Here is a 14,973-nt window from a genome sequence, read left to right as displayed (position 1 = left end):
AAGGAAAATGCATGACTTTAGTCACCTTCTGAGATTTGCATGGCATTGTGGGTAGGAAAACTTGTTGGGATCCACGAGAGACACACCACCCTCTACTGCCCTGGGTTTTAAGTTTACGAAAACACCTAGAGTTGGTTGATATTCACTAGAGACAATGTACACCTTGGCAGAGAAAAGCAGAATAAATTAATATTACTGCCCATCCATCTGTTCATCAAGTACACACATATTCTGAATTGATTTGACAGAAGGGTGAATGAAAGGTTCTAAATGCATATTTTATCCACAAGATATTTCACAAAAAAGAAATACACTGTTAATAACTGAAAGTTCCAAAAACTGATCCAATGACTCTCAGCTCATGAGCTGTAAAGCTGTGTCAAGGTACCAACTGCTTTAAAGGCCATTCATACAACTTTCATACATGACACACAAGACCATTAACAATGCCAGCTGCAGGCCCAGCACATTACAACACTCACATCAACAGACAGTGCCATTCAAGCGCCCATCAGTTTCATATTTTGACATAACTGACACCGTAATCACACCAGCTGGTGGTTGCCAGAGTGTGTGCATTGGCATTTGGCTAGCAGTGTGTGTAGTGAGCAGCAGCAAGTCACTTCATACACACCGCCAGACAAACATCAGTTCATGCATGCCGCCAGCCATGTGCCAGTCCATGTACACAGCCAGTAGCGTGTCAGTCCACGCACGCCACAATTGAAGCACCAGTCCATGCCCACTGCCAGTCAAGGGCCAGTCCATACACACCGCCAACCAAGCACCAGTCCACGCACACCACCATCAGATCTTTTTAAAAACAAACCAATTGTAAGTAGATTCAAAAATATAACTACAAACACAACAGCTCTAACTAAATGTACTACACTAATGCTAACCATAAAACTGAACAAAAAATATAACACAATACAGATCAGGCTGTCCGCTTTTACAATCACGGTTGCTCCCAAAACCTCTTTTTTTGTGTTATACAATAATAAAAAAAAGGGCACACACTGCCCGGGCTTAGAAGGACAATAAGAGCAGTGCATATGAATCTCCTTCCTCATGCCTTTTCGCATATAGACTCTACAGGGCTTGGTTTTTTGGAGCGTTGGAGGAATGTAATCAGGAAAGTGGTGATCTTTCAATCTAGCTACATCCTCCACCATTCCAACTCTAGGAACACTTGCCTGCTACACTACAACAAGGCTGCCTATCTCGACTCCTGAAACAACTGAACAATATTCATCTTTGACTCTGGAGAACAATCATTGAACATAACAAAATCATTAAAGGAGGCTAAATCTCAGAGATGGATAGCCAACTTTTTATACCAAATGTAAGCCTTACGAACAGCAGTGTAAGTTTACAACCTCTGACCTACTCTGTCTACAACACCCATGTGCTTATGATGGTCTAAAATGCACACATGTTTGTGCACTTCAGCAACCTGACCACAAACAGTAACAGGTGAAGTGCTTTCATCATGGATGGTAGTGAGCATGTGGACATCCCTCCTATCTTCATGTATCAAAGCTAGCAGTTCAGCACTATGTGAGCCACTGCACTGTGCCCTCTCAAGGTTTTTTTTTACAAACAAGCTCCTTTGCATAACCTTTATGGTTGGAGCAGATTGTGCTACAAACAACAGTGCCCCATTTGCACAATGTCCTAATAATCGCACACCATTGTAGAAGTTGTCTAGGTACAAATGGTGAAATTTAAAAAAAAAGCCTTTTTCCAAGTTCCCTCACAATGCACTCACTAACTCCAAAAGTGGGCAGACAACCAGGGGGTCAATAGTGGAACATTTACCAGTGTATACCCTTAAATTATAGGCATGTCCTGCACTGCTCTTAAACAACATATACAACTTAATTCCAATACTTTCCCTCTTGCTAGGAATGTACTGCCTAAAAAACGATCAGCCCTTGAACAAAACCAAAGACTCATCAACACCTATTATTTTCCCTAGAGCATAGATCCCAGGAAATCGATCTGCAAAGCAACCAGGACAGGTCGAATCTTAAAAAGATGGTCACTCTCAGAGTGATCCTGTGGCAGCAATGAAGCATTATCAACAAAATGCAGCATCTGAAGCAAAAGCAAATACTGATCACAACTCATGACTCCAGTAAATATGGCCTTTAAGGAAAACAGGCTGCATTTGAAAAGAAATGCTGTATTTATAAAGCAGTCACATACTTGGTAGTCTGCAACACCAGCAGGCCACCATCCCTGCGAGTGCTAGCCATCCCCAATGTAAATTCAAATTTGCGAGTCACAAATTATGAGTCGCAAATTGGAAGGTTCATACATCTGCTCCCTAGTTTGTTATTCTACCTCAAGTGTCCCGAGTGTGTCCCACCCTCACCGTGGGCATGTACCTCCATATGCTACCCCTCTTAGTACTTCCTTGGGACCTTGTGTACCCTCAGAGACAATTCATATATTGAGAACCATTTGTCTATATCACCTACCACCACATGACAGTGCACTAGGTCTTTGAGTATATTAATCCTCACCTCATCATTGCACACTGGTGATATTCTGCCACCATTACTGCTGCACTCTATCTGTTTGGCTCCCAAGTCCAGCTTTCTGGCCAGGCTCTTTTCCTCCAAGGCCCTTTAAGCCTCAGCTTTCTCTAGTTTCATCTTGGCTAAATCCAGATTGAGCATCCTCTCCTTTTTATACTCCATCTGTTCTTGTGAGGTCAGGCTCCTGGCAGACACACTGCTCCCTGCTCTGTCCTGGGCATCCCGGTCATTCAGGTAATCTGCAGGGGTCAGATTGGGCTCTCCTGGCATCTCAGGACCCTGGGCTCGGTCCTCCCTCACCTTCTCCTCTGTCTGTTCTCCCTTCTCCTGCGGCAAGTTGTTGGTTCACTTTCAATCTAAGGTCAATTCCATCTTCCAAGCAGTTTCGCAGCAGCTGCCCAGTGCAAGCCTCTGTGGGAGCTTGAAGGGGCCCTGGGCCTCTGACTCAGACAACGGTCAGGCAGTCTCCTCCACTTTCAAGAAGTTCTCTCCACTTACACAGGAAAAAAACATCAGCCTGATGAGCTCTATTAAGTCAGGGGCTCCCTCCGATCCATGTCCCTCTGGGATCATTATTAAGCTGTCTAGTCAGGTGGCAGGTTTACTGAATGATCTTCTAAACCAGGTTCTAAATACTGGGATTTATCCTGACATCTGGAAGAAGGCCTCTATTCTCCCACTTGTGAAAAAGCCCTCTCTGGACTCTAGGTCAGTGGATAGTTACAGACCGATCTCCCTTCTCCCCTTCCCCGCTAAGGTCCTAGAGAAGGCGATGAACGCAGAACTACACACCTTTATGGATATCCATCGCTTGCTGGACCCTGCCCAGCATGGGTTCCAAGCCCAACATTACACTGAGTCAGCCCTGGTGGCGGGATCGGAAGAAAATAGAGGGAGAGTGGTTAAGGGCGGCAGAGTGGTACTAATTTTACTCGATCTCTCTGTCGCCTTTGATACAGTCCACTATGCGCTCCTGGTTAGACACTTGCATGCGTTGGGCGTTAGGAGTACGGCACTGTCGCTGCTGACCTTGTAGAAAACAGGCAACAGTGGGTTGAGTTGAGTGGGGTATAAATCTAGTCCCTTCTCCCTCCCATGTGGGGTCCCACAGTGATCAGTACTCAGTCCAATGCTTTTTAATGTTTACGTTACCCCCCTGGTTCAACTTATTGTGAGTTTCGGCCTGTAAGTACTCTCGTACGCAGACGACACACAGATTGTGGTGTCGGTAACATCCCAGGTTGAGAGGGACGCTAACAACTTCCGCAGCTACATGTCCGCCGTGGCAGGCTGAATGGAGGAAAATTGCCTAAAGCTGAATTCTGGGAAGACGGAGGTATTGCTATCTGGGAATGAAACCTCCTTCTGGAATGCGTCTTGGTGGCCCCAGAGGTTGGGTGATCTACCGATCCAGTTCTGAAGGCTTAAAAAACTTGGAGTCATTTTTGATACCAAGCTATGCTTCAGTGCTCAGATCAATGCAGTGTCCTCCGGGGGCTACTATCTGCTACGGGTTCTGAAAAAAAAACTCCTGTTTTTCCAACTGACTTTATAAGACCGTAATATTGAACCTAGTGGGATCGAAGCTAGATTGTTGTAATACACTTTATATCTAGGCATTCCAAAATATTCGATAAAAAACTGCAGTCTCTTCAAAATGTGGTGGCAAGAATGCTTTTGAACATTCCTTAGTTCAAACCTGTGGAGCTTCTCCTACAGGGCCTGCACTGGCTCCCTGTGAAGAGGAAAATTTCATTCAAAGCCCGGTAGCTGGTGCATAAGGCACTTCACGGTACTGGCCTCCTTTACTTTCAAGAACTATTTACCGTGTGTACTCCCAGTAGAACACTGAGGTCCAGCACAGAACACAAGGTTCAGATCCCGAGAATTAAGCGATTAAAATGGGGCGGGGGAACTTTGAGATTTCAAGGGGGAAAGTTATGGAATTCCCTCCCTTCGGACCTCTGCTACCAACAAAACCTGCAGCATTTCAGAAAGCAGCTGAAGACCTGGATGTTCCCGTCGACTTAGCCCTAACGCCTGATGACTCACCTTCCTGGCTGCTCTTCTGCCGTGTTGGCTTGGTCCGCCCAGCGCTAAGACACCCTCGGGTATTGCGCGCTTTACAAGCTCAATTGAATTCAATTCTCCTTATTGCCATCCCCATCCTCTTTTGAGGTGGCCTGCCATCTCTGAACCTCATTAAAGGTCCCGAGGGCTACTTAGAGATCTGGTTTGAAGCCTTCTTGTCTGTTTTCAGTGCCTTCTGTTTGCAGAGTTTCAGTAGCTCAGTCCTGCTAAAGGTATCAAAGTTACAGGGAGCCATCTCGATGGTGGTAAAAGGAAGGTAGAGTGCTTAAATATAGCAAAGGGGAAATATAATTAATTGAGAAGCTAAGGAAGAATTCAAAAAAGGGGTCACTATGATGTCAAATTATTTATGTGGGATTTTGGTGTAACACAAAACACTTTTTGGCAGTGCACAAACACAAATCCTAAACCATACTGCTGACAACCAAGGTGAGAAAATAGGTTGTAGGTGGACTTTGGTGTGAAACTTGGTCAAGTAACAAACACAATCCCTTTCAGAGTGAACCAAAAAAAGTCACTCAATTAACCTGTGCTTAATGCTGAGTAGCTTTGCTCAAAAACATTCAGGGTTAACTTAGAGGCAATATGTAAAATATGTATACAGCATACAAACAGTAATCAAGTGAAAACACAAAAAAATGCCAAACCAACTTAGAAAAATAATGTATATTTTATTAAATTTTTTGACACCAACATGACGAAACCCGAACCAGTAGAACCTGATTCATGAACTTTTAAAATTTAAGTTTAAAATATCGTCCAAAAGATCAAAAAGGCAACTGCAGACGCCAGACTGGGTCAAAAATGAAAGTTAAGGCTGACCACAATGTAGCGCAGTTTGGATACAAGAAGTGGATTGGGCCTGGTCAAAGATCACCTTATGACTTTGAAAACATTTTGAAGAAAAATGTCTGAGAAGGTAAAGTTCAGCAGGGAACGGCTGCATATACTGTTCAATGAGCAAATGGCCTAGAGTTGAACCCACAGGGAAGATTTCTATGTTCAGACTTAATATCTGAAATAGAAGTCAAAAATCTCCAGTGGAACGAGGCAGAAGGTCATAGTCAAAAACAGTTCCACAAGGTCAGATACTCCTTAGGCGAAGGACTGCTGTAATGGATTGCTACTGTGGAAAAGTACACAGCAGGAGATGCTGCAAAGTCAATCTGACCGGCAATGCACATCGGCTGGATACATGAGCAGGTTGGTTTCTGTCTCCTCCTCGTTCTCAGAGCACTTTTTGGACATATTTTGTTTGAGTCCTCTTTTTTGGAAAATGTCCATCTGGGCACATTTCGCACCAAAACCAAAGGTGCAGAACTGGTGGGACACCTATTGGGGGCAACAGACTCCCTTAGGATAGGCCCAGGTGTGGATTCAAGATAGTGGGAGCCTGTTATTTCCCTGTGTCTCTAAACAGGATTAAAAGGAAAGAATGATGGACCGAATGCTGAACAAAGCAAACTTTCACCCCCAGTCACAAAGATCTGGGTTTAATCCATTGTTCTTTTGCTCACCACGGCACCCCAGTTTGGACCCAGCCATATGCAAATTGGTCTTGACCATGTGCCTCATATAAACAGTCCAGCCTGAACTGCCAAGCCAGGTTTTCCCTGGACCGGAAATAAGCATCCTGAGACTGGTTTCGGGGCATCGGCCCGATAAGCCAGGCCTGCTTGAATCGGGACATACGGACAAGACATAAAGGCACTCTCAAAGATGAAAGCGAAAGAACCCATGGAGATCAAAATAACTATAATTGCAATGTAAAGAATAAGAGATGTTGGAGAAAATGTATAAAATCTATATTGAAAATATTTGTACAATGACATCTGATATCAAATCAAGGTAATGGAAAAGTGAGGCATGGCGAATACTCTCACAAGTGAAAAGATTTATAGCAAATGGTATGTTGAAACTAATGTATTTATTACATTGACAACAGAAAGTATCAACTAGAAATGTTGAAATATAAGGCATTCCATGAATACAATATTCATATTTATTTTAATGAACAACAGAGGTGTGTCCTAACTCGGACTGTGTTGAATGGATGTTGAGATGTACAACAGGGTATTAAAATGGTAAGTCCTCATTTTCTATGAAATTCTGAGACGTATAGTATGCTTTTGTCACTGAAAATCTATATGTGATGACAGTGTGCTGTTCTCAAATGAAATTCGGAGTTGGTGATATCTTTTTCTGCTGGTGATTAATTTGAATAATGAGCTCATTTAATATTACTACAAATGTTTTACTCACAGAGAAGCCAGGTCAATGCCCTAAGGTAGAATCAACCTGCAAGATGTATCCTCTGCCCAGAACTTGCTACAATGACGAGGAATGTGATGGTATCCAGAAGTGCTGCCAGCAAGTCTGTGGCTTTCATTGTACAGACCCCATGCGCCCAGGTACAGTACCAGTGCTTGACTGTCTATGGACAGGACACAGATTCAGTGCTCAGACCCTATCACGGGTTGTTAGTGAATGCAATGTTTTGATGTGCACACCCTAGAGATCTGTTTGGAAGCTGCAAGCTAAAACTCAGTGATCAGTTAATCCGACCTTTAGATTTACAAACATTGTAACACAATTACTGAATGTATTCCTAATTGTAGCCATGGTGAAAGTTTTGGAAAGCACCTAGACACTGTACCTAGAGTATTGCTGGATTTTAAAATGCACACTCTGACATTCCAAATGGGTTACCAGTAGAAGCTTTACATCTTGTTAGATGGAATTAAAATTGTTTCTTGGTGTACCTGGAAAACTTGCATCTGGTTTGGGATCCTTCTAATAGCTTTGACAATATCTGAACCGCAGCATAGAGCTGCTCTATGCAAGGAAGGAAGAAGAGCTAAACTGCCATCATAAGAGAAGATGCCCATTCCTACACCACAGCATGAGTAACGTTACACCCTTCCCTACAAGGGAATTCATACGATTTTGCTTACATTCCTCTTTAATATCACTTTGACCCTTTACAGACTCTTTCACAACAAATGCCCCTTGTTTTTCTCTTGGAAGTGTGGCAACCTTACTTTCAGGATATTGTCTGACATTAATATCATGCCCTAAATACATGGACGTTAACTAAGGGATCACCAGTTGTTATAAATGGGATTTCTAGTTGGCTAAGGCTTGCGCCATAGCCTGGCAGAAACCACCACTCTAGTCAGGGCAAGGGAGTTACACGCCATAGATAACCCCTGCTCACCCCCTTGGTAGCTAGGCACGATCAGTCATTATCCCGGAGGCAATGTGTAAAGTGTTTGCGCACCACACATTTACAGCAGCAACCCACTAGGCACACTAGAAAAGGAACTCCACAGAAGATTATATAAAACATAGCCTTTGTATTATCATTAACACATAGAATAGTAATCACACATTTACACTGTGCCAACTGGCACTGGGCACTATCTACAGGCATTAGACCTAACCGCACAAGCATATATACATTATGCAGTAGCACATAAATCACATTCGGGCCTGGCGCCCTATTAACCTTACACGGAACCCCAGGCCAACCGGCCTTCTCAGAAGACTCAAATGCCCTATGTCCCAAATGTCAGGGCGGCTGCTAATGCAGCAGAGTTCAAAGTGCGCAATTGCGCAGACCTAAAGGATGCAGCTGTCACTAAGTGCTGTACAGCTGGGAATCCAATAAAGGGCCGGCACCACGGTGCCGTCTCCTGTCCCACTCAGGGACTTCTACAGCATATGGGCCAAACATTGCAGTTGCCCGCTACGGCGGTGCAACCGAGAAATCACCAAGAGGCCCTGCTCTGGGGCTCTCTACACGAACATACGCCACATGGCAGCTGTCCACTGTCAGACAGGTCAGCTGTAACAATATTCCCAAAGGGCAGGCCCCGGCACCACTGTGCCCTCGGGACCACCATGGTCCCAAAAACAAATAGGCCCATCGTTGAGGCTGCCCGCTCTCTTGCGGGACCGCCCAGACACTAGACTTGGAAGGGGCACAGGCCCTCTAGACCCCTGTGGGGGTCCTACCAACACTCTGGATACGGAGGGCGGGCATCAACAATATGCCCCGACAAGCCCCCTTCCATCAGGGAATCTGAGGAATAATCACCCCAATGTTGGAGCGGCCCACAACTGCATGACCGCTCAGGCAATTGGCACAACACTGTGCCTCGCTCAGCACAACCCCCCTAGAGACCTCACTCACCGGCTCTTGTTGGGGGTAGTCTCCTCTCTCCGCATGCTGGACCTGCACCACTTCTTCCGGTCTCCTCTCAGCATGTGGGGCTCTCTCCTTGCTATTTCGGATACTGCGGAGATCTCCCTTGCACACGGGAGCCCCGCTTCACCATCAGCACGCTCGGGAGAGCCCCCATTCCTTGGGGACTCTCTCTGCTTTCCTCGGGGCATCTCCGGCAAGCAGGACTTCCTCTCCCGGCTCACCAGATGCGCTTTTCGCCCTGCCACTAGTCAGGCAAGGTCGCCTGGCTTCCTGTTCGGGTGATAGGACCACCGCTGTAATTTCTCTCTCTTCCGCCGCAACATGGGGTGGGCACCTGCTCTCACAAAAGAACCTAAGTGGGGTGCCAGCCATTCCAAACACGGGGTGGGCTCCCGCTGCTTCAATACTCATAAAGCCGAGTGTTGTCCCACTTGTTCTCAGCAATCCAGGGAAAACCCCATACTAGGGATTCCCTCAGGAGCATTGTGTAGCATGGCGCTGCGAAGCTCCAGTGCTCCTCTCCGCTAAGGGGAATTAAAATATAGCGCTCACCAGGTGCTAGGAGCCACAGCTCCAGAGCAAATGTCCTCAGAAAGGAAAAGTTCAGCAACAGTACACCAGCACAAGAACGATTTCATGGGGTCACAGCGCCTATACTTACACTAGGCAATCCTTTTTCTGTTGTGCAGGGCATTGGGGAACCAGATGCAACTGGTTCGGGGGGAATTGAAGCACTTTGTTTTCAAAGCTCCTCTTCCTGTTTGTCAGGTGGGGGCTAGGTGATCAGACACACCACAGGGGGCAGAGACAGCATTGTCCAGGTTGGGCACAGTCCTATTCAGGGTCAGGGGATTACTCCTCCCACTAATCCCAGCACAGATTTGCCATTCAGCCTAGTGCTGACTCACCCTGCCCCTCCTGGAGCCACACACACCTCCCAGCCCCTGTCACTCACAAGCCAGACATGCAATTCACAACAGGCAGGCAGACAGACACATAGCACACAGAAATGCCAACTTCTAAAAGTGGCATTTCTCCCATAGTCATAATAAATGTGTGCAAACCATTACACAGCATTTATTGTCACAATTTCATACATACTAAGCTCGACCACACTGCTCGTCCCATTCCAGGAATTTCCACTGACACACTTAATCAGAGAATCCCCAATGCATTCCTCTGGGAGGGCAGGCCAACCTAACCAATGTAACACAGAGAGCACACACACTTTACACTGGACCACAGTGCTAAAGTGCCTAGAGGCCTAACATCGCCAACACCAAGTCACTGAAAAGGCAAAAAGTTTAGGGGTGAACCTGCCAAAAAGGTCCAAGTTCAATACCAGTGATAAATATGACACTCATATTACATTCATCTATTGATCACCCTAGCTAGATTATTGTAATATACTCTATCTAGGCATTCCAAAATATTCGATAAAACACTGCAGTCTCTTCAAAATGTGGTGGCAAGAATGCTTTTGAACATTCTGTGGTATTGGGTTCCCAAGGCCTACATGCTCCGCAGATAATACCCACTTACACCAAAAGAACTGTTGGCACGGAAACTGAAAAGTACAAAAGACCAGTTTATTAAGACCCCATGGGGTGGTGGTACATTCCTACAGCACCCTTCGGCAATGCAAGAAGTATCACACCGAACATTGGTGTGAGTCCTTCTTTTATACACTTTACAGGTAATAAAAAGTTAGGCGGTACAAGATTTACAGAGTTTATGTACATATATGGTCATTTTTGGAGCACAGCCAACTCATGGGAGGGGTTACAACTCCACTGGTCAGTTTGGCGAAACATTCCTGAGGGGTGACTGGTCAGTTAGGACTGCGCATGTACAGGCTTGACCATTACTAAAAATAGCCTGTTGCTGGGCAAACTCGAGTGGTCAGCGGCACGGACAAAGGTCTAAAGGGCATGCTGACCACGAGGCCGCTCATTCCTCAAAATGGCCGCCGTAACATACAAAATGGCGTTTTCGAGTAAGGCCAAGTTTAAGGGAAATAACGTGTAGCAAAGCTAAGCGCTAACCCGGCCATTGTCAAATTACGACAGACGACCCTTTTAGCGTTTAGCTGAAGCTACCTCATAGTGGACGTAGTCGGGATACTCATCTTCGATATCAATTAACATTATTTGAGCTACTTCTTTATGAAGCATCAATTCATTTTGGGCAAAAGCTCGTCTAGATGGAACACAAGCTGATAAACACATAGAACATAAGGCAGGGCCACATTGTATACATAAACATACAAAGAATAGTATCCCAACTATGATACATAAAATCGTCAGCAGCTTCCAGCCCCAAGTGCTAAGCATTGACCAGAACCACCCCGAGAGCGTCCATGTACCATTGTCCGGGTGTATTTCAGCAGCGATTTTGTGAAGTTTAGAAATTGCATCATAAACAGATGGCGAATTATCTGGCACGTAAATGCAGCAGCTACTTCCGATGATTCTACATGCCCCCCCTCGATCAGCTAGAACCACATCAAGAACCATGCGATTCTGGAGCGTAACAATTCTAGAAATTTGAAGTTCTTCCGTTATATTCCCTAGTGCAATAGCAGTGTCATTAGCTACAGCCTCGACAACACGAGTCAGTCGTCGTATTTTCCGACTGTTCAAAGCAGCCCCCACAAAAGAAAACAATCCCAAATTAAAGTCTACATATTGTTGTAAAGCTGTATCGGTCTGGTCAATATCATCCAAGACCACAGTGCGTTTAACTCGATTTAACACAAAGTCGTGGTAGAGCACATAGTCATTGTGATACAGTGGTGGGGCAATGAATACAGGGGGCAATACAAAAGATACATAGCATGTACCTAACCATCCTAAAGGGAGCTAATGATAGCCTTTATTACCACAGATAAAGTATGTATTTCGGGATGCCACAAATGATATGCCATTCGGACTGTCAAATGTAAGTGTGGTGTTACATTCACTTTTTCCAACCGGGATTGTACCTTTATTACGTATAAAGAGATCGGCCTTGGTATTTATAACATTAATGACATGTGAACTAGACATATTAATGTTTCTTTGATTGCTGTAAATTCGGGGTGCAGACACATTATCGGGGCGGTACTCTTCCCATTCAAATCGAGTACCCTCAGCTCGTGGATAACCATCCTGGTCATGATAACATATCTTGTTCAAATGGAAAAGCACCCCCCCTTTTGTTGGCCACCGTAGAGTGAATAAAAGAGTATACCAGGCATTACAGGAGCCGTTGTGGGAAAACGGGAGTGGGATGAGCGGGGTTCCCCCTTTCTTCTGATGACCAGGCAACATCCCACACACCCAGCAATTAGAAGTGTTCGTCATAGTATGAGTATGATGCAAAATTTGAATGAAGCTATTGTTCAAGTAAGTCTGTCGGTGCCGTTCTTCATGGTAGGGTAAGGTGAAGTGAAAATGTTCAGATGGAGCCGGGGTAGTCGGCAGCAAATGTTCTCGTACAGGCACCACAAGTTCTACTACCCAGGCTATCACTGCTATCACCACAATTGTCAGTACGAACAAGATAGCACCAAGAACTCTCTTGTCTTGTGATGCAGAGGATGCCATAGTTCAAAGAGTTCACAATGTCTCAGATGTATATACCTAGAAAAATAAAAATGTGGTGCTGAGCTCTGAGGTAGCCGCTGTTTTCTTCTCCGGGGTCAAGACGGGTGTCGCTACTCTTGGCAGAACTGATCCCCCCCCCTTGAGATTCCCGGCTTCCGTTTCACAAACCCCAGAGCGGTAACCAACCAGTCTCGCACAAAAAAAAAATCTTCTTCCTATCTTGGCCGCAGATCGTAGCGCTGTCGTCCAGAAACAGTGTGGTCCGGGAAGGCTCCCTCAGATTCGGCCGATGTCACAGCTGGGCTCTTTTCTTTATCCAAGATCTCTTTGTAGTCGGACAACACAGTAGGATTCACCAGGTCCGGAGAGACGCGGCGGCAGTGAGTTGAATGCACCCACCGCTTTCTGTTGGTCACTCGCACAGCCGTTCGAGTCGCCAAGAGGACCTGCTCGGGGCCACGCCACCTCGGTTCCAAGCTGTTCGCCCTCTCAAACGATTTCACCATCACATAGTCCCCAGGACGGAAACTATGTGCCTCTCCAATGGAATTGTCAGGGAGGGCTTCTCGAACCAGTTGATGAATAGAAAGCAAATCATTTGTTAATCGTGCCAAATAATCGTTCATCATTATACAAGGCACATCACGTAACAATCGCGGCTTAGGAACTCCCCATATATTCATAGGCCTTACAAACACCACTTCATACGGTGTGAGGCCAGTTCGAGAGTGGGGCACTGATCTAAGAGAGAGTAATGCTAGCGGTAGGGCATCCGGCCACTTCAATGACGTGGACGCCACAATCTTAGCCAGTTTTAGTTTCAACGTGGCAATGTACCGCTCGACAAGACCTGCTGACTGGGGGGGAAACACAGCATGAAACTTCTGCTGGATCCCCAGTCCCTTTAGCACATACTCCACAATTTTCCCAACAAAATGAGGACCATTATCGCTCCACAAAAATTTGCAAACTCCAAAGCGAGGGAAGTACTCTTTGAGCAAAACATTAGCTGTTGTCAAAGCTGTATTATCTTTCGTGGGGAAGGCCTCGACCCATTTGCTAAAAGCACACACCACCACTAAGACATACTTAAGGTTATTGCAACGCTCAAGCTGGATGTAATCCATTTGAAGTACCTCGAATGGTGCAGAAGGTGGAACGAAACCTCCTTTCGGAGTATGCGTCCCTTTTGCAGGATTGTGCTGTAAACATATCAAACAGGTCTTAACTACTCTCTTAGCAGTATTGGCAATCTCAGGATTCTCCCAAACTCGTGTTAACAATCGAGTAATTGCAAGAGCCCCCACATGTGCCAACCCATGTGTCATCTGGACCATCGCCTGCAAGTAAGCTGCAGGCAATTTCCATCTCTCCATGTCTTTACTCCTCCAACAACCCTCGTCATCCAGTACCCCTTCTGCTGCCCATGTTACAAGTTCTGCTTCAGTCGCTGATTTTTGGATGTCTAGTATCTCTGCTCTAGCGTCATGCCATCGCTCGGCCTGGGACTTCGCTACATACATGGGGGAGTCATTTCGAGACATAGCTGTTTGTCTTGCTATACTGTCTGCAAAGGCATTGCCTTGTCCCACTTTGTAAGTGACCTTTTTTTAGTGCACTGCATTTAATTATCGCTACTTTCTTTGGGCAAAGCAACGCGTTTAGGAGATCACGCACTAGTTCTCCGTGCATAATGTGTACTCCATGAGAAGTCAAAAACCCAAGCTCTCTCCAGAGTAAGCCGAAGTCATGCGCTACTCCGAAGGCGTACCGGCTGTCTGTGTAGATATTCACACATAGGCCAGCACTCAGTTCGCAGGCTCTTGTCAAGGCTATCAGCTCCGCTGCTTGGGCTGATTTCTGGGGTATTCGTGCTGTTTCTACCACTGTCTTAAGCGTCGTGATCGCATATGCTGCAGAAGTTGTGCCATCTGGCAGCCTTAAATACGATCCATCAACCCACAGTTCCCCATCCACATCTGGAAGTGGCATATCCTGTAAGTCGACACGACCCTTTGTTTGTTCCTCTGTCAGGAAAACACAATCATGATGTTTTTCTTCCTGGCCCTCCTCGACCGGAAAAGGCAATAAAGTGGCAGGGTTCAGGGTGGCACATCTTTTCAATGTGATATGTGGTGCCAGAAGTGTGAGCTCTTATCCTGTCAAATGTGCGCTCGTGAGATACTGTGTTTTCGTTTGATTTAACAGGGCATCTACTGCATGAGGAACTAACACCAACAGTTTGTGCGATAAAACTATTCCCTCACTCTGCCGTATAGCTACTGCTGTCGCTGCAACTGCTCGAAAACACCCAGGTAACCCTCGTGCTACAGGATCAAGAATAGCTGAGTAGTACGCGCATGGCCTCTGCTTGTCCCCGTGTGCTTGCACTAACACTGATAACGCGCACCCATCTTTCTCGTGCACGTACAATGTGAAAATCTTTGTGTAATCTGGTGTACCTAACACGGGTGCAGAGCAAAGGGCCTGTCTCAATTGTTCAAAAGCATTCTGACATTCATCTGTCCATTCAAGGGGC

At 45.7% G+C, this 14,973-nt stretch overlaps 1 protein-coding gene across 7 annotated transcripts in view; it reads left to right on the top strand.

Annotated features, from left to right (window-relative positions):
* LOC147709671 (uncharacterized) overlaps nt 1-14,973 on the top strand; it is a 478,515-nt gene that overhangs the window by 35,623 nt on the left and 427,919 nt on the right. For all 7 annotated transcript variants that reach the window (XM_086928188.1, XM_086928184.1, XM_086928186.1 and 4 more), the window contains exon 5: nt 6,902-7,048. In XM_086928188.1, the coding sequence (XP_086784314.1) occupies nt 6,902-7,048 (147 nt within the window). The remainder of the gene's footprint in view (nt 1-6,901; nt 7,049-14,973) is intronic.

Source organism: Lissotriton vulgaris, chromosome 6 (assembly GCF_964263255.1).
Source record: "Lissotriton vulgaris chromosome 6, aLisVul1.2, whole genome shotgun sequence".
NCBI classification, from domain to species: domain Eukaryota; kingdom Metazoa; phylum Chordata; class Amphibia; order Caudata; family Salamandridae; genus Lissotriton; species Lissotriton vulgaris.
The sequence above is the reverse complement of the archived record's forward strand: the minus strand, read 5'-3'. Positions and strand labels throughout refer to the sequence as shown.